Raw genomic sequence first — 19,180 nt, forward strand, 5'->3', positions numbered from 1 at the left:
CAACAAAAAAAATATATATTTTTTTAAAACGTCGCCGGAATTGTCATCGGTATCTCCGTCGCCATTTAACGTTTACATGACCCGCTGTGCAACCATTTCTTTGCTAGTCCGCCACAGTGAATCCTGTTTGCTGAGAAAAAGTGAAGTAGGGTCCAGTCCATTATGAAAACAATAATGAGACGCACGGACCATATAGAAATTAATATTAAATAATAATTGGAAATAAAAATAGTACTTTAGTTTTTCTGTGTTATATATAGATTGATTTGAAAAAAAATTCATAATCAAAAGGTTTTTTTTTAAATGTTAGTGAGTTTTTTCAAAACATAAGAGTGTTGAGATTTTTCTGAAAAAGTACCTGGTATTTCATCAAATAGAAAGAGTGGCTGTTTTTTTCTGAAATGAAAAAAATGCTTGAATATTTTTGAAATGGAATAAAAAACTTTAGATCCCAAAAAAATTAAGCATAGAAAAATTAAATCCCTTGTTGGACTTTTTAAAAAATGATTGATGCACTTGTCCGTGTACTTTTCAGACTCCAATTGAAACCCTTTACACCCTGTTTAATTGGATAGAGAGTAGAGGGAGGAATGTGAGGTCAATAATAGAAGGGAATGGAATGAAATGGAATAGAAAGTAAGATTAACATATTTAATCTTTTGGATGATTAATGAGAGAAAATAAATTTAACTTTCTTTTCTGTTTTATTTTTTGTTTGGTTGATTAAAATTTAAGAGATTAATGAGAAATTCGATGACTATTGTAGATTTGAGAAAAAAAATCTTGTATGAGAATTATATATGTAAGATATAGAGTTGGACATTTGTGTTATTTTTTCTAAAATATTTGTAACAAAATTCATTTTCATCCGTTACACTCCAATTTGAGAGGGAACCGATTCTATTAATTATAATGATACAATGTTAAATCTTTCACCTCCTGTACCTTTCACCTCCGACATAATTTTATCAACCAAACACGATTCAACAGAAAGTTTTTGTTCCTTTCCATTCCCTCCCTCCCTCCCTCTACTCTCCATCCAAACAAGGTGTTAAAAATATTAAGATACCGATAACTATGGAATTTATAGGTAATATATTTGTAAGCCATTTATAGTTAGATTACAACATTTTGTACTTTCATTTTAAACTTTCTTAATGTTAAATTTTTCTTCTGTAATATTTTGTATTTCTCTTGTGTTATATTAATCTAACAAAAAAAATAGAAGACTGAATTATTCACAGCACATATCTATACAAATAATATCTGAATTATTAACAATACTAATTCAAAAACATAAATAACAAATATAATATACAAATAATTATTTTCAAGAAAACTATTGAATAAATATATTAAGCCTAATAAAAAACCTAATGAAAAGAAGGGGTGTACTGGATATTTGGTTCTTCAATTTTCATATTTGCTGAGTAACAAGGGATGCCACTCTGCTGCTCTCTCCAAATAGGAGAGCAGGAACCTGTTATTCAAAATCTTATTGTTGAATTTTTTTCATGCACGAATTGCAACACAGATGAATAGTCGGATTTAGAATAATAGAATCATGTTCTCTTATTTGAAGAGCAGCCGAGTTGGCTCATGTAACAAGTGGTGTCCAGTCCTTACTATTTGTGGAGAAAAAAAATCAATCAATATGGTTTCTAAAATTTTAATTTTTTGTTTTCTAAAAATAAAATAATTCAAAGGTTGAAGTTAGGTGGGCCAAGAAAATGTACGGTAAAGATACTAATATATATTTTATAGATATTTTGGCTAGACTAGGTGCACTACTTTTTTTGCCAATAATATTTAAATATGTTTCTAGTTCAAGCTGAACCACGCCTGGCTATAAATGGGTTTATACATAGGATTCCCAGTCATGTTTACTGTTCGCCAAATCTGATTGTTTTTAAGGTGCAAGCCCGACCCTACTCAATAAATTAGATTTGTTGTTCCTAAATTTGAACCAAATTTTTAGGGATTCAAATCAGCTGAAATTCAAATGCATGAACAGTACCGTTGAAATTTCTGAAATTTCAAATCCGACCGTTCAACTTTTTCTGTGCACGGATCTCAGAACAGCTGATTTTTCTGTGCACGCACCTCAAAACAGTTCAACAGTTGGATTTAGAATTCCAGAAATTTCAGAATTACTGTTCATACATCTGAAATTTCAGCTGATTTTGAATCCAATTTTTAGTCACTTTTCCACAAAAGTTATAACATGCTACAATAGCGCACAGAGTGCTCAGTGTCGTTTTCCCAACCGCCTTTTCTATTTGCTTAGAATAATTATTTCATGTTTTCAAGTAGGGTATTGCCACCATACCGTGTTGTGTTCGGTGTTGTATTTTAGCTTACTGTGTTTTGGTGTAGTTGGAACGAAGCCGTGTTGTATCCATACGTCGAAATTTTTAGATTTATCATGTCATGCAGTGTTATTGCACAGTATTGAAAATAAACACAATACGTTTATGGACACAACACGCTTTGGTACGACGTATTTTGACGTGCCGGTACTTATACGTATTGTGTCGTCTTTTTTTTTAAAAAGATTTTGATATATTGTTACTTTAAAAATATGTTCTAATCAATGTGCAAAAATCTGTATAATATATAATTGAAAAATTGGAAATAAATTAAATTACATTTTCTTATGTAAATTTTACTATTTTTGTAATGTTTTGTGGTATTTTTGTTTTGGTATAATTTGAGAAAATATTTCTAAGAAGTAACAACATTGATAAAAAATCTGAAATGCGTCGTATCATATTAGTGTATAGATGTATCCTAAAAACTTATACGTGATAAGTCGTATCTGTGTCTAGACGTGCCGATTTTAAAAATTAGAACAGAACACAGCTAAGGACATTGAATGTCTTGTAAAGATGCCGTAATTTTTGTGATGCTTGCCGGTAAGTGTACCTAACATGTCATGCTTTTGCAATACACTATCAACAAGTTAATTTATTTAAAACATCATTTTCAACAAAAAATGAAAATTTTCTTTACAAGATGTGTCGTATTCTTTATCGTGCTTAACGTGCATCTGATACGTCGTGCTTTTACAATACACAATCCACAAGTTAATTTCTTTAAAACATCTTTTTCGACTAAAATTGAAAATGTTCTTCAAAACATCTCTGAAAATTGACATTCGTTGCTCAGTCTCCGTGCAACAAATTAATAAATGACATTTGTTTGTTGGTGCACCACGGTGAATCCTGTCTGCTGAGAAATGTAAAAGTTATACGTAGCGTGCGTTCAGCAGTTAACGAGACAATGAAAAGCCATTCAAGCAAGCAATAGTGAGCGTCAGGTCAGGGATCTATTCTGTTTTGTTTCTGGCTAAAGCATATTTAATTTCGGCTTTTAACTGAAGCCACACAAGGGGATGAATGAATTTGGTCCATGAATAAATCAATTTCATTCCAAGGTACTTGTAAAGAGAAAAAAAAATGATACTTGGTCCAAACTGCTCGGGTTTTGTGGTAAAAAATAAGTGAGAAGACAAAACAAGCATTTGATCAAATGACTGAGTCAATGCTCATTGTGTGAAAAGTTCCAGATTCAAAATTCAAACTAAAAAATTCCTTATAAATATTAAATAATTAGGTGACTTTTCACGTCCAACCTTTACTTAAACAATAATATTTGAGAAAGTAATGGCCAATTGAATCCTTTGAAAGTTTAGTTAGCGTTGTAAGATATTGGAATATTTTAAGTTTAAATCATATTCACAAAAAAATGTGTGTACGGCATAAAAAGAATTTAGTTTTTTATATTTTGTAATAACATATATATATTTTTGAGGTTTAAAGTACTGGACCATATATTGGTATTAACTTTTAATCCACCGTCTATGTAAACAAAGGATAAATTCGGGGGCCTATATGTAATAATCCCGTGACCTATTTGGAAGAGTATAACAGGCTAACAGCATATATGTGGCCAATCTTCATTCTTGTGTTGGGAAATTAAAGGTGTAGTACCATGTCAATTAATTTAAACAGTGCACTGTGGAAAGCAAATGATTTGAAAGATGAGAAGCTTTATGCAGCCTTGCTGCTAGCCGAGGGAGACCGACGATTGGCAGCCCTGCTCCAGCCACCGCCCGATCATGTAAGCGTTGAAGCTGATCTTCCATTGGACGAAGGAAGTCGACGACAAGCTATGTGCCCCGATTTATATCGAGCCACGCAAACTGGATCCATAGATCGTGTTATGGAATTGCTTGGGTTCACAGAGGAGATGACAAGTATAAAAGATGCTAGTCAAGGTAATTTCTCATATTTTGCTAATTTCCTTAGTCAGGAATATAATATAGTTAATGAGGTTAATTTCTCATATTTTTCTTATCGAACCATTACAGATCCAAAGGAGGTTAAACTTTTCTTGGAAGATAGTCATGAGAGTAAAAGGACAAATAAGCACTGGGGACGTGGCGATGGTTTATGTACGCTTCAAGAGGTAACAGCCGAAAAGAACACCGTGCTCCACATTGCTGCCGAACAAGGCCATCTAGAACTTGTCGAAAAAATTATTGAGAGAGACAATACACTTTTGGTATCTCAAAATTCCATGCAAGAAACACCATTGCACCTGGCTGCAAGAGCAGGAAACCGCCGCATGGTCTCACTTATTGTATTTCTAGCTCAAGAGTCCGGTATTGGGGCATATCAAGTCCTCACAAAAAGAAGCATCGAAGGAGATACGGTTCTACATGAGGCGGCTCAACATGGTCATGAAGATGTGGTGCAAGCACTCATGACAGTTGCTCCTGCACTGTCTGTTGAGTTGAATAATTCCTCCATGTCTTCCTTGTATCTTGCCGTGGTTAGAAATTCAGTTGGTATTGTACAAATATTGACACAATACTCGCATTCATCTGCTCTTGGGCCAAACCAACAAAATGCTTTGCATGCTGCTGTCCTACAAAGTAAAGGTAAGAACATATCAATCTTCTGTACTTCTAATTACTAAATTTTATTTGGAAATTGGAAAAAAATATAGACTCAAATATTTTAATGTCATTGCCAGAAATAACGTCCATGCTGCTGGATTGGAAGCCTGAATTAGCGAACAAAAGGGATGCCTCAGGAAGCACTCCGGTTCACTACGCTGCATCCAGTGGAGATGTCACTACAGTGAAAACTATTTTGGATAGCATGCCATTAGCTGTTTACATTCAAGATCAAGAAGGATCATCACCTTTACATGTTGCGGCGCGGATGTGCAATTGTTCTGCCATTTCTTGTATGATCGATCTTTGTCCAGACTCATTTGAGCTTTGTGACAACCAAGGTCGGAATTTCTTGCATATTGCGGCCCAACATGGTGGTAAAGAAATTAATCTTAATGGTCGTGATTTGAAAAATATAATATCCATAATTAATCTTGTTTCGAGGAAACCTGATTTGAAAAAGTTGGTTAATGAGAAGGATAACGAAGGAAATACACCCTTGCACTATGCTTCTATGAATGGCTTTACAGAGGTAATTTTGCATTTGCTTAAAGTAAGCGAGGCAGACACGACGCTAATGAATAATGAAGGCAAGACAGCTCTGGATCATGCAGCTTCATTAGATAGCTTCTTCCTCATGGTAAAATCTCAAATATGTTATATTTATTCGGAAAACACCATAATATTATTAAGTATTAGAATGCATCAGTTCTTAGTCGTAACATTTTGTCTGAACAGGCAGGTGCGGTAGCTACATTGTCTGGTTACGGAGCCACTTTTAGTCCCGAGAGACAAGACAAAGTAATAAAGAACTGGAAAGACGAAACAACAAAATGGATTGATAGAGTTTCCGATAACCTGATCATTGTTTCTGTTTTAATCGCTACAATTGCATTCTCTGCCGCTTTCAACGTTCCGGGGTCATACAATAGTGATGGAATAGCAAACCTCCGTCAAACAAGGCAGTACAGCATCTTCCTCGTACTCGACACTATTGCCATGTCAGCCTCTCTGTCTGCAACAATTTTGCTCGTGGTTTCAAAGGCGGTTAGTAAGAGGGGCTCTTGGATTAGCTTCTCTCTCTCTTTGATTTTCCTGTGGATATCCCTATTCACTATGGAATTAGCATTTGTCATTGCCGTATCAGTAGTAATGGGAAAGGGTAAAACTGCAACCAAGTGCATAGTTTCTGCTATTTCAATGTCTTTCTTCATCTGGACAGTATTGGCTATTCTTAATATTTGCTCCCCGGCAAATTTGGAAACGATACGAAAATTTCTTTCTTTTACGAGAAAACAAACGCAAACAACTCGCCAAATTGGTATTCAATTTCCCAAGTTGGCCTCCTATGTAAAGAGATGGAATTTGTTTATTTTCTTGAACTTCTTGTTGTACTTCACAACAGTTGCTATTTTGTGGACTATTTGATCATAAGACAGAGTCGTAATTACTAATTACTCTGTGCTATGTGGAAAATGGAATTTTTTTTCCTAGGCTTACTGAATTTTTTTCGTGTAGCGTGGAAGTTAATTATGTAAATTAATTAATGAATGGTTCTTCACTTCTTCTTTGGTTTGTGCGTGCTTGGTTCTTGTGGTATCATGAATTAATATTTCAGCATAGTTTGGGTAGTCGTACATAAGTATCAATCCAAAATGTACTAAATTTGGTTCTAAAATTACCAACACTAGACTAGAAAATATGCATCATATTATAAATGAGGAGGGTTCAAATGCCTCCATGTTTTTGTGCCTCCATCATGCCTCCATCTCTTTCCATCATTTTTAAAGTTCAAACAGTCGATCCGAACCGCTCAACCTAACCTTCATATTAAAATATGTTTGGAGACCAAATTTTATATTTTTAGGAATTTTTTTACTATTTTTTTAGATAGGTACAAAATCAGTAAATCTAAACCATCTAAAAACAGTATTTTTGTACCTATCAAAAAAAATAGTAAAAAAATTCCTAAAAATATAAAATTTGGTCTCCAAACATATTTTAGTATGGAGGTTAGGTTGAGCGGTTCGGATCGACTGTTTGAACTTTGAAAATGATGGAGAAAGATGGAGGCATGATGGAGGCACAAAAACATGGAGGCATTTGAACCCTCCTCATTATAAATTGATAAAACAGTTATTTATTTAATATTTTTTTAATAACTTACATGCTATAATTTGATTCATATATTAGATTACATGGTTAAAGAGCCGTTAAATTATACAAATAGCTGTTGTAATAATGCCACCTGCTTGTACCAAGTGTCCCCAGATGTTGTCTCTCCAACACATCCCCTTATTTTTTTAACCAAGCCCAACAGACTCCCATAACAGGCCCAGTAATCCCAGCTGATGGGTTTGGCTAGCCCTACCTGTAAGTGGCTGGGTGGGGAGAGAACAAAGAGGATATCTGCACTTGAATTGCTCTCTCGCTCTCTTTTTTTTTTTTTGGGTACTAATTTAGAAGGAGATATAATAATCATTTCTGCATAATTATTTTATAAACAAATTTAAACAATAATATTTTGGATTAAATTTACAAATAGAGACATTTATAAAGAGCAGTGTTCTAAATAGCTAGCTATAGCGGCGCTATAGTTACGCTATAGCTTTTCCGGACCATAAACGCTAAGCTATGAGATAAAAGTGCGCTAACTCAGCTACGACCGCTATAGCTATAATAGCTGACCGCTATTACCGCTATATGAGATCCGCTATAGCTAACGCTATGCTACATGATTTTTTTTTTTTTGCAATTTATATGAGCTTTTGTACTTCTATTCTTATTTTTAATGTTACATGGTCTTCTACGATAAGTATACTAAACCAAACTATATGCTTCTATTTTTATTTGTGATTTATTCTATCATTCTATATCGAGAAATATTCAAATATTAATTCTTCATTTTTATTGCTCTTCATTTGTAAAATTATTATCGTTCGTTTCAATTGAAAGCTGATTTTGATTATTATTATAATATATAAAATATTTAAATATGTATATTGATTTCATTTATCTTATAAAATTAATTGCTCTTTGTCTATTATAATATGTAATACTGTGAAGTATAAACTATTAAATAACGTTACTTTTTAGATCTTTTTTTTTCCTTCTTATTTGCATAATTGATATAAAGTATAGACTTAGATTAGTTGTCATTTAGTTGTTACATTAATTCTCTAATATTGATTATGTTGATAATTAGTAGAAATATATAATATAAAATCTGAAAAGAAAAAATCGCTATGTATGATAGCTTCCGCTATAGCTACGCTATTCGCAATAGCTTTTTTTTTTTTTTTTTTTCTCCCCGCTATGCCGCTATAATCGCTATTTAGAACCTTGATAAAGAGTTAGAATTAGAATTGCAGATTTAGTGCATACCAATGAAAAGATCAGGGGCGGACCAAATCAAGCTTTGTGCAGGGGGGGGGGGGGGGGGGTTTGACAATTGTGGTGCCCCTCTGAATTTTGAAAATTTGTGAAGAATTAAGGACCTAGACCTTAATTCTCCACAAATTTTGCCCCACCAACCCAAAGAAAACCAGACTTTTAAAAGAAATATTTACCAGCCTGTTAATTGAGAAAAGTTGTTTCAAGCTATTGACATGTGCAGTCCAAGATGTATTTTTATGAATCTGCTCCCTGCTCAATATATACATTGAAGCCTGAAATTTTTAAATATACCATCATCTCAAAAAAGATAAACTCAAACACCCCGGTTTTGAAAATTTTCGAATTTTGACATGACCGCATCGCCTAGATGCGGCCACTTTTCTGCGGGCCGCATCTAGGGGCAGCGGCCCATTTTTTTTTTTTTTTTTTTTTTTTTTTTGCTTTTTCTCATGTGACTTTGAACTGAAAACAGGGTGGCCGCTCCCTCGGGATGCGGCCGTGTCAAAATTCGAAATTTTTCAAAAAAAAGATGTTTGGGTTTATCTTTCTTTGAACCATGGTATATTTAAAAATTTCGGCACTGAAGCTTAGCCCGTTATTTGAGAGAAAATGATTCAAACTCTCATGTGATCGCGGACCTTGAGGCGATTGATATCAGGGGTCTTGCAAATTGTTATTCATTGAATATAATTTAACAACCCAAGATGCGTAGCATTTACAATTTAAAAGAGTTCAAATTGCACTCAATTGGTTAATGGGTTTGAATCCGGTAAACTATTTGAATGTAGTTCTTGCCCCTTTGGCCTTTCAGACTGAAATCTTGCATCTGCCCCTGAAAAAGACTTCATTTGCAAAAAAAAAAACTTTATTTGTGCATGTTTTGGATTATTGGATCTTATTTGTTTACTGGAAAGGGTATAATATTTCAAACATAAACGTATATTTTTATTCCAGTACTGAACTAAAAATATATAGTTTTAGTCGCAAATTGTGTCACAAAAATGTAGATCTGGATAAATTGAGAGAAATGTTGGTAATTGTTACCAATTAAGTGATGTTGGGCATTGTTACCGTGCTTTTATTTATAGTAGTAAATGGGAATACTGTCCCTTGTGTCATAGTAATAATTGGGTAGTGATATTAACACTACATTTTATTTTATCAACACAACATTTTTAAATATTTGAGTGGAATAGACAATTTTGTCCCCTCATATATGTCACTGTTGACATATCTTTCCTTTTTTAATTACTAATTGGTTTCCATGTACTTCTCTTCTTATTTTGTAAATCTTTTAAAAGACGAAAAACAATCTTAAAATTCAAGCATTAAGTGATAGGTGAATGAACCAATTTATTATCTTGTTCATTATTTTTTTCGATAAATTCAATAAATAATTTGGTATATGTATTTTTATTGATCTAGAACAACACATCTATATTGCATGAGGTTCATTTAATTATTCTTTAGTTATATACTTTTAAATCTTTATGTGTATCTAAATAAAATTGAAAGAAACAAATTATAGTCCAGTTTTGTTATTAGATAAATCAAACAGATGAAGAATAAATGAAGAAGAAGATATATGTTTGGACATGATTGAAATTCACTAATTCACTTTTTATGGAGAAGAAGATATTAGAATTAAGCTCAAGAATTGCATACGAGATATGAAACTATACGAGATATGAAACTATGTTTAATGAATTTATTGTTTAATTAATTGTTTTCTTTTTGGTATAAGATCCTATCATATATATGAGAATTAATATACCTATTATTTTGATTTTCACAAAGAAAAGTAAACAAAGAAGGAAATATAGGAGACATTAATATACATAAAAGATTTATTTTGAAATTAAAATATTTAATGGAGGACAAATTTATCTAAAAAAATTAAAATATTTGAATGTGTTGTGTTAATAAAAGAATTAGTATTGTTACTATCATCACCCTAATAATTGATTATATGTTCAACTTCCAACAGTTAGATACATTTTTTTTTTGATAGGTTGGCAATTGCCAGCTTACTGTTTTGCATTGATAAAAAAATATTTACCAATGTACAAACACCTCCTACAATAGTATATTACATTACTCAATTAAATGAGATATTCTACTCTTGAAAAAAAAAAATAGAGGGTTCATGGTCGTCTAAAACCCCTCATCCATTATCTATCCATAGTCTAACTTCCCTAATTGTTTATTCTACTAGCAAAGTAACTGTCTTAGTTTTTTGATTGAAAATTATATTATTCTGTTCTCGCCACAACGTTGACCAATCCCGCTGCCCAAGCTGTTATTCACACCAACCTCAGTTCTTCCGTTTGCATTGCTCCTGCCCATAGCCTAACATGATCGCTAACACTATTATGTATTGTACCCAAACGCTCAATTTGAGAAGCAACTGAATCTAGTATGCTTTAGATACCGAACATTCCCAAAAAAGGTGTTTACTCGTTTCCATCATCTGACCAGCACATAATCCGCATCCATCGGTAGCCTAGCATCCTCTTCTTCGTAGCATGTCTCTAGTTAATAGTTTATTGTGTAACAGTTAGATACATTTTTGTACATGGAATGATTAAACGACATTATGCTTTGCCATTTCCTAATTAGAAATGTCCTAAAACCAGTTTAAAAAAAAAATGGTACTTGACACGCGCTTGTCAAAGCGTCATATTTGCAGAATCTGCAATATGACATATGTGATGCATATATTGCCAAATGTAGCTAACAATGACATAAGAATATGGTATTCTTTGAGCCCTAACTTTTTCCATATATATATAGAGTCTGGCAAATTTGCTACCGGAAACACTTCGACCGAGGTGCTTACGGGGGCATATTTTAGTGTTTGATGTTCAAACAACAAATTCAAACCGTTAGATGTTCAATCTATATTAAAATCTGCTTGGTGACCAAATTTTACATTTTTTGGAATTTTTTTTACTATTTATTAAGCTGGTTTGAAAACCGTTGTTTTCAATGCTTCAGAAATTTAATAAAAATAGCGGTTTTCAAACCAGCTTAATAAATAGTAAAAAAATTCCAAAAAATGTAAAATTTGGTCTCCAAGCAGATTTTAATATATATTGAATATCTAACGATTGGATTTGTTGTTTGAACATCAAATACGCTAATATGACCCCGTAAGCACTTCGCCGAACTGTTGCTAGCATGCTACGCGTAGCATAGCTCCCTCCATGCAACGGCTCAATATTCGAATTTTCAAAATTCTAACGGTCGATCTGAACCATTCAACTTGTTCTCCATATTAATATGTGTTTGGAGACCAAATTTTACATTTTTTGCAATTTTTTTACTATTTTTTTAGATTTATTGAAAATCGCTATTTTTTTATGGTCCAGATTTGCTGAAAACAACGATTTTCAATAAATCTAAAAAAATAGTAAAATTTTTCCAAAAAATGTAAAATTTGGTCTCCAAACACATATTAATATGGGGAACAAGATGAACGGTTCGGATCGACTGTTAGAATTTTGAAATGTTGAATATTGAGCCGTTGCACAGAGGAGAGCTATGCTATGTGTAGTATGCTAGCATATTCATATATATATATATATATAGGACTTGGCTACGGTGCTATGGGTAGCTAAGAGGCCTCCCGTGCTACGGCTCAATATTCGACTTTTCAAAATTCTAACGGTCGATCCGAACCGTTCATCTTGTTCTCCATATTAATATGTGCTTGGAGACCAAATTTTACATTTTTTGGAAATTTTTTACTATTTTTTTAGATTTATTGAAAATCGCTGTTTTTCAGACAAATCTGGACCATAAAAAACAGCGATATTCAATAAATCTAAAAAAATAGTAAACAATTTCCAAAAAATGTAAAATTTGGTCTCCAAACACATATTAATATGGATAACAAGATGAACGGTTCGCATCGACCGTTAAGATTTTGAAAAGTCGAATATTGAGCCATAGCACGGGAGGCCTCTTAGCTACCCATAGCATATTAGCCAAATCCTATATATATATATATTTAAAAAGATGAGGGTTTTAAATTTTTAATACCTCATGCCTTTCATACCTCATCATACTTCATATTTTATATCTTCGTTTTCAAAGTTCAAACCGTTGATCCATACCGCTCAACATGATATTCATATTGAAATATGTTTGGGATGAAATTTTATGATATTTTTTATATTGTTTAGTATTTTTAAGATATGTACAAAATTTTTGTTTCTGGACTGTATAAAAATAATGATTTTCTACCTATTTAAAAAAAATAGTAAAAAATTAATTATAAAATTTCATTTCCAAGCAAATTTTTGTATGAATATCATGTTGAGCGATTCGGATCAATGGTTTGAACTTCAAAAATAAATATATAAAATATGAGATATGATGAGGTATTGGAACCTTCTTGAAAAAAAATACCCAAACTCCTAATCATTTGTTTACCATCGATCCTCGTGGAAAGGGAAACAAATTTGCTGCGATCCGAATTTGATGAACAATACCTTACAATCTCTGCTTTTTCAAATCCAACTGTTGATTTATTTTCAGATGCGTGCATAAAAAACTAGCTGTTTGGAGATGCGTGGACAGAAAAAGTTGAATGGTTGGATTTGGAAAAGTAGGGATTGCAGGGTACTGTTCATCAAATTCGGATCGCAGCAGATTTCATTCCCGTGGAAAGCAGGAAGATAAGACCGTAATTGTTTTTTTAAAAATAAATTATGAAAGAGGCACATGTGACATTTATTGTGTATACAAAGAACATTAATTTCAGATTGATCTCTTGCTTCAATGGCTGTATGTAGAGGCATGTCTGGAAACTTTAATGCAAACTTGTCAGTTGTCACCAGTAGAGTTTACCTGTTCACCAGTAGGCATGTCTGGAACATTAATTTTTATTGGGTTTTGCACTCATGATAAATAAGACTAGTTCTTTTGACAGACAATTAATGAGATTTTTGTTTGTTCTTTTGACAGACTCGTTATCAGTATTGTAATTGATATTGTAGTAATAAAGATGGTTTTATTTACTCAGAGAAGGAAATGAAATGGGGAGTTGTCTGAAATAGCTGTACAGTAATATATTGAACCAGTTTTGCTATGATAGTTAACTGGATTACTGATAATCGCATGAACTTAAATATCATAATGAAATAATTAAAAGCTGACAATTAATATATCATATCAAGCGAACAGAAATTGTTATTTTCATTTTGTTGTTGATAGGAAGGTTCTTATTTCTTATGCTGATACATTGATAAAACAATCAATATCACATCCATAACTAAACAATTATGAATGTATATTGTAACTAGTTAAAATGAGCCAATGATCAATTAAACTTGGGTTTTCCAACAAGCATGGATGCTCTATTAACCAACTTGCGACTCCCTGTCGAATCTCCCCATTCTCTCTTCATCTCCTTCAAAATCTCATCTGATAACAATTCCACCCCTTGCTCCTTCGCCTTGATAAATGATGATGTTGTTTTAAGTGTATCAACAAATTCATCGAGTGTCATTTCAGTCTCCATGTCGAGCTCCATTGGGCTGCCTTCGGACCCGTACCCGAGACTCTCAAACGGGAACGGCAATTTCTTGTATTTTTCTTGGAGAAGAAATGTTCTTGGATCCCTGTACGGCAATGTTGCTTGATACACCATTTTCATTGTGTTTTTGAGAATGGGTATGTCGTAACCGTACGTCCAAACTGCAATGATTCCATTGGGTTTTTTTAATACACGATTCACGACTGAGTAGAAAAATGGCAGGTCGAACCAGTGAACTGCCGTAGCAGAGATGATAAGGTCGATGGAATTATCACCGCCCAACATGGAAACAAGTTCATCTTCTGAGGCAGAGATGGGGTTATGGAGATAGCAGACCTTTGGGTGTGGAGCCGCATGCTCAAGTTGAGCTGCGCTCATGTCAGTTGCTATCACTTGGTCATAGTGTTCTGCAACCTGATATATGATACAATTACAAAATCAGAGGTACATTTTTTGGTTAGATTAGCATTCTGTATTGTTCTAGTTTCAATACAACTTATGTAATTACAATATAAGCACCAGAATGACAGCAAACATCATAATATATGGACTATTGTGGAATGTCAGGCAGCTATTTTAGGAATGTAGAAAAGTCACTCTGTGATAGTATACGTCATAGCACAGCATGGCACGTGTGCTTATCACGTGTCTTGTGCCGTGGCCATTGGCGTGACATAACCAGTTGTCACAGCATGGCACACTAACTAGTGTGGTCACGGTACGAGATGTCACGTGGTCACACAAGTCACATGTGATAAGGACTGTTAGATCTTGATCGAATAGTGAATCTTGATAAAACTAACTTAAATTATGAAAAAAAAATAGTTAAATGTGGCTAAAAGTGACAAAAGTGTGACCAGTCACAGAGTGCCTTGGCCGCAGTGTGACTACCGTGCCATGATCCTCTCTCTGTATTTGGTGTTAGGCACATCAAAATTTAACTTGGTCACGACACGGTATAGCATGTGAGTCAAGTTACGATGAGACTAGTCATGGCACAACACGTATTGGTACTGAAACAGCTGTACTGGTCATGACTGATATTTAAATGACAGATAAAAATGGTCATTGAAAACCATTGATCTCCTTTCAAATCTGTTGTGTCTAATGAGATTTAGAGAAAGAAATGAAGAATGAAAATTTTGTTAACTTGTTCTGATTTTGACAAGCTTAGGCCTTAAATACATGGATATTTATAATCTAATTTTATTCTAACTAATGGCTACATTCCTCAAATATATGTTACCGGGTTCTTGTCTAATTACATTCAGTGCTAAAGTACTATATATGGCTTAATGACTATATAATTTACACTAGCTAATTTCTTTCCTAAATGATATATAATATGATTATTTTCGGAGAAACGAGACAGAAAAAGGGAGGGGGTCGGATTAAGAGATTATACGCTAAGTGCAGCTTGGCCGGTACCAGTGCCAGCGTCCCAAGCGACCTTGTGCTCGGGAGTGAGCGATGCCAGCATAGAGAACCACTCCTTGGGATACTTAGGCCGCCTCTGCGCGTATTGCTCCGCTTGCTTTCCGAACAATAATCCGGCCATCTCCCCTCTTCTCTCCTTTTCACTTTTTTGAGAATTTCGGGATGCGTGCCAATTTTAGACTCTCTGGCTTTTCTCAGCGTAAATTTATATTGGCAGGATTTGCGTGGATTCAATATGGACCTGGCGACTGAATTTTCAGTGTAAAAGTGCGGATCCAAGATAATTCAAGTCAAAAGATACCTCTATTCTTAAATGCGTTCCAATGCTTAAAGCAGAGATATTTTTGTCTATATGAGTTATTAAAAAAGAAGAAATTTTTGTGTCTAGTTTGCTATACATGGTAATGACCAAATTTTGTCTATATAAGTTATTAAAAAAGCAGAGAACTACCTTCCATGTATCTAACCGTGATGCATGTGGTGGAAATTAACTTAGATCTAGACCTTCGGAACTTAATGACCTAAATATATTGCAGTCCTAGGTACTTAATCGTGACGCCCGGTAGGTTTAGGTATGGTGAAAAAATACTCTAGTTCTATGCATATAATAGTGATACCTAGAAGTGGAATCTAACACCAACAATTGAATTGTATCCCTCTCATATTAGTTAAATTGTAGAAGAAAAACTGACTAGCAAATTAGACCCAAATCATAGGAAGAACCGGAAGCCCTTAGACTTCCACCATCTGGTATACTTACTTTTATTACTTTGTTTATTTACCTTCCAAACAAACAACCCACCCTTGCAAAACCCCCTTTTTACTTGTCTTTACTTAGTTTCTTTTACTATATATCAATACTTGTGTTGTCTCTGTGATTTGACACCTCAAATACTATGCTAATCGGTTGTGCGCTTGCAACTAACTTTCAGTTGAGTACTAGGGAGTTATAAATTTCAAAAGGTGAAAAAAGTGTATCAAAAGTCTTTATCCTTCCCTTTTGTAAAATTGACACTACTTGTGTCCCGATTAATGAAATCCGGAGGCTAGACCTCCTTATTTCTCTCAAAAAGAAGTCTTTATCCTAAGTATACAACAAGTTTTTTGACACTGTTACCGGAGACAACAGATAAGTGTCAATTTTTTATTTTAGCAGTTAAGTTTAAGAAATTTGTTTTTTTCTCTTGTTTGAAAATTCCTTGGAGGTATTTTAAAAGGGTTAAGATACTTTTAGCGGTATACAGGTCCGAAATATGAAATAATTATTTAAAAGATCAAACTTACATTATTTAGTGTTTATAACATGCATGTTTTATGCTCAATTTTGTCATTCTGATTCTTCCGACATCCGACGTTTTATGCCTTGGACTTCAGGCTCTACGTCTCTTCACACGCTTTCCGAATTACCATCAAATGCTAAAATAGAAGTTTTCTACCAACATTACGAACATTTAATGTTTGGAAGAATGTATGTTTTATGGCAAAAACATCGATGATGTGTCTATGTTTTATACCGTAGTTGATATGAGAACAAATGGATGGATGACACACCCATGTTTTTGACCCGGATTAATCTCAGCATAAGTACATCGATGTTTTATAGAAAAAATATCCATAATAAGCCGATGCTTAATCTTAGCCCTGATTAATCCTAGTACAAGTACATCAATCTTTATACCCTGATTAATTTGAGATCAAGTGCGTCGATGTTACAATAAAAAACATCAATGTTTCAATAAAACACATCAATGTTTCTATAATAAGATATGAATGTCACATCTTTTTAAATTTTCAAAAAGGAAAAAAAAAAGACAACTGGATTTTTCAGCAGTTGTCTTCAAAGACAACCGCTGAAAAAACCCGCGATTGAGACAGTTTAAAAGCAATGTTCGTCCATATTTATTTTTTCTTGAGGATATGAATAAAAATTTCGGATGTCTACCGTTATGATCATGTTTTAATTTTGTGGAGTGATTTCTCTGGGGCGGTTAGTAGTCTTTAATTCTGAAATGCAATTTGAATGTATATTTAGCTAATACGGGCCCCTGTATTAATTGAGTATTTAGATCGTTGTAGCCCAAGATCATGATCATGAGAAATTAAATTTAGCCATGTGATGACCATACCAGCCACACAAAATTCATACCATCCTATCTTTGTTAAGAAAATGCTGTCACAACAACATATGCGAAGATCACTTCTAGAATCAGGTTAAAGGCTTAAAGCCGTGACTTTCAAGAGGACCTACCTGATCGGTAATCAGATGCAAAAAGCTTTCTCCATGTAGTTATTTACACAAACAACACCATTGTTTGTGTATCCGCACCTAATACTCGTATTCCCGTGAGCCCGCCAGAGTATTTACATGGATTCTTATCCCATTTCCTCCGAGGGATTATCGACGAGGAAACGAACTTTGGTCAGTTTAGTGGCGCTCATTTGCGTAGTTATAGCAGATGCTTCTTAGTGGAATTACTAACACAATAAGATCAGGACACATAAACCTCTTCCTCCAAAATATTCGACACCAATCTTATAAATGAAGAAAACGTGAATAATAAATCTCCATGAGTATTAATTATCCCCGTAATATAGTTTTGAATTAAGCTTACAAAGAAACTTGACGAGGCTAATAACACCTAATTTACTCTAACATTAATATGAGCATGGTCCATTTTCATTCCTGCATTGATGTCATGTCAGACATAAAATAATAAAACTAAGCATGCGCACTACAGCAACAAAGACTTTCAGAGACCGGTTTTCCGGTCTCTGATAGTCACGTCGCCGGTCGCTGATAGTCATTTCGGTCTCAGAAAGTCAATTCCGGTCGCTGATACCCCGGTCGCTGAAAGTCTTGTCGCAGATACTCTTCTGCTGACGTCACCGGTCGCTGAATGACGTCGGCCGGTCGCTGATACTTTTTCTGCGACCAATTGTTTTCTGTCGCTGTTAATTTTTGCTGACGTCAGAAAAACATATCTACGACGAAATAAACGGTCGCTGATAGTCAAAAACCGGTTGCTGATAACCTTCTGTCAATTTTTTTGGGTTTTTTTTTGTTATTCACTTTCCCCATTTAATTGGTACCACACATACCAAACATTCACATCGATCAAACATAAATAACAACATCTAAACATACAAAATATAAACAACATTCAAATCAAACAAAATCGATCAAAGCAAGAGTATATTACATCATGCTAAATCAAACATAATATCACATTTTGACAATACTAATTACATGAGCTAATCCACAAACACTAAAATCTTCTTGTGACCTAGAATTAATTGATAACCTGGTCATGAAGGTTCTTGTTGACAAGCTGTAGGTGGTCTGTCTGAAAAAAGATACAATTATATCTGTTACATCATGCTAAATTCTGTATAATATGTTGTTTTCATATTTTTGAAAAGTCTTAACTTTGAAAATGGTTAGAAAATAGCAGAAAAATTCAAATGGAGAAAACTTTGGCTCTAAACCACTTGTTTTTCTGTCCTCTATCTAACTGTGTAAGTGGATTTTGGATTTAGACTTTTGATCAGCCTGCACTGGCTGATCTGTCACAGGAGGTCAAGAAAAGATCGTAGCCAACTTTAGAAATTCATTCCAAGAGTTTTACTAAGCCAAATTTAATGTTCTTTATATGAAAATTCTCAAGACATGGTGTTATATATGCTGGTAATTTTTCATAAATTTTGGGGCTCCCTAACTATACCAAACAGTAGCCTAAACACAGGGGTAAACTGGGAACAGTGCTGTCATTTTTGCTGTTTTTTCCCATTTCAAAGGCTGAACTTCAAAAATTCATTAAAAATAGCAAAAAAATCCAAATTGA

The 19,180-nt window shown here is 33.9% G+C and overlaps 2 protein-coding genes across 2 annotated transcripts; one reads left to right on the top strand and one right to left on the bottom strand.

The window, feature by feature from the left end:
- The first annotated feature begins 3,935 nt into the window (after positions 1-3,935).
- Positions 3,936-6,480, top strand: LOC144545815 (protein ACCELERATED CELL DEATH 6-like). The gene is made up of 4 exons (XM_078294381.1): positions 3,936-4,279; positions 4,373-4,945; positions 5,041-5,603; positions 5,702-6,480. The coding sequence occupies exons 1-4, from the start codon at positions 3,994-3,996 to the stop codon at positions 6,389-6,391; spliced, it is 2,112 nt and encodes a 703-aa protein (XP_078150507.1). The 5' UTR covers positions 3,936-3,993; the 3' UTR covers positions 6,392-6,480.
- A 7,089-nt stretch (positions 6,481-13,569) lies between these two features.
- On the bottom strand, positions 13,570-15,513 carry LOC144545724 (uncharacterized). The gene is made up of 2 exons (XM_078294272.1): positions 15,307-15,513; positions 13,570-14,315 (listed from the first exon to the last, which is right to left on the bottom strand). Exons 1-2 carry the CDS (start codon positions 15,457-15,459, stop codon positions 13,686-13,688), a joined length of 783 nt encoding a protein of 260 aa, XP_078150398.1. The 5' UTR covers positions 15,460-15,513; the 3' UTR covers positions 13,570-13,685.
- Positions 15,514-19,180: the final 3,667 nt, after the last annotated feature.

The sequence above is a fragment of the Carex rostrata genome, chromosome 28 (assembly GCF_964058835.1).
Source record: "Carex rostrata chromosome 28, lpCarRost1.2, whole genome shotgun sequence".
Classification (NCBI taxonomy): Eukaryota; Viridiplantae; Streptophyta; class Magnoliopsida; order Poales; family Cyperaceae; genus Carex; species Carex rostrata.

What these genes read in the sequence shown, in the direction of transcription:
- LOC144545815 (XM_078294381.1), top strand. Translation starts at nt 3,994, where the DNA reads ATGTCAATTAATTTAAACAGTGCACTGTGGAAAGCAAATGATTTGAAA. An exon ending in TATAAAAGATGCTAGTCAAG is followed by an intron (nt 4,280 to 4,372) that starts GTAATTTCTCAT and finishes GAACCATTACAG; the next exon opens with ATCCAAAGGAGGTTAAACTT. An exon ending in TGCTGTCCTACAAAGTAAAG is followed by an intron (nt 4,946 to 5,040) that starts GTAAGAACATAT and finishes TGTCATTGCCAG; the next exon opens with AAATAACGTCCATGCTGCTG.
- LOC144545724 (XM_078294272.1), bottom strand. Translation starts at nt 15,459, where the DNA reads ATGGCCGGATTATTGTTCGGAAAGCAAGCGGAGCAATACGCGCAGAGG. An exon ending in CCGGCCAAGCTGCACTTAGC is followed by an intron (nt 14,316 to 15,306) that starts GTATAATCTCTT and finishes ATCATATATCAG; the next exon opens with GTTGCAGAACACTATGACCA.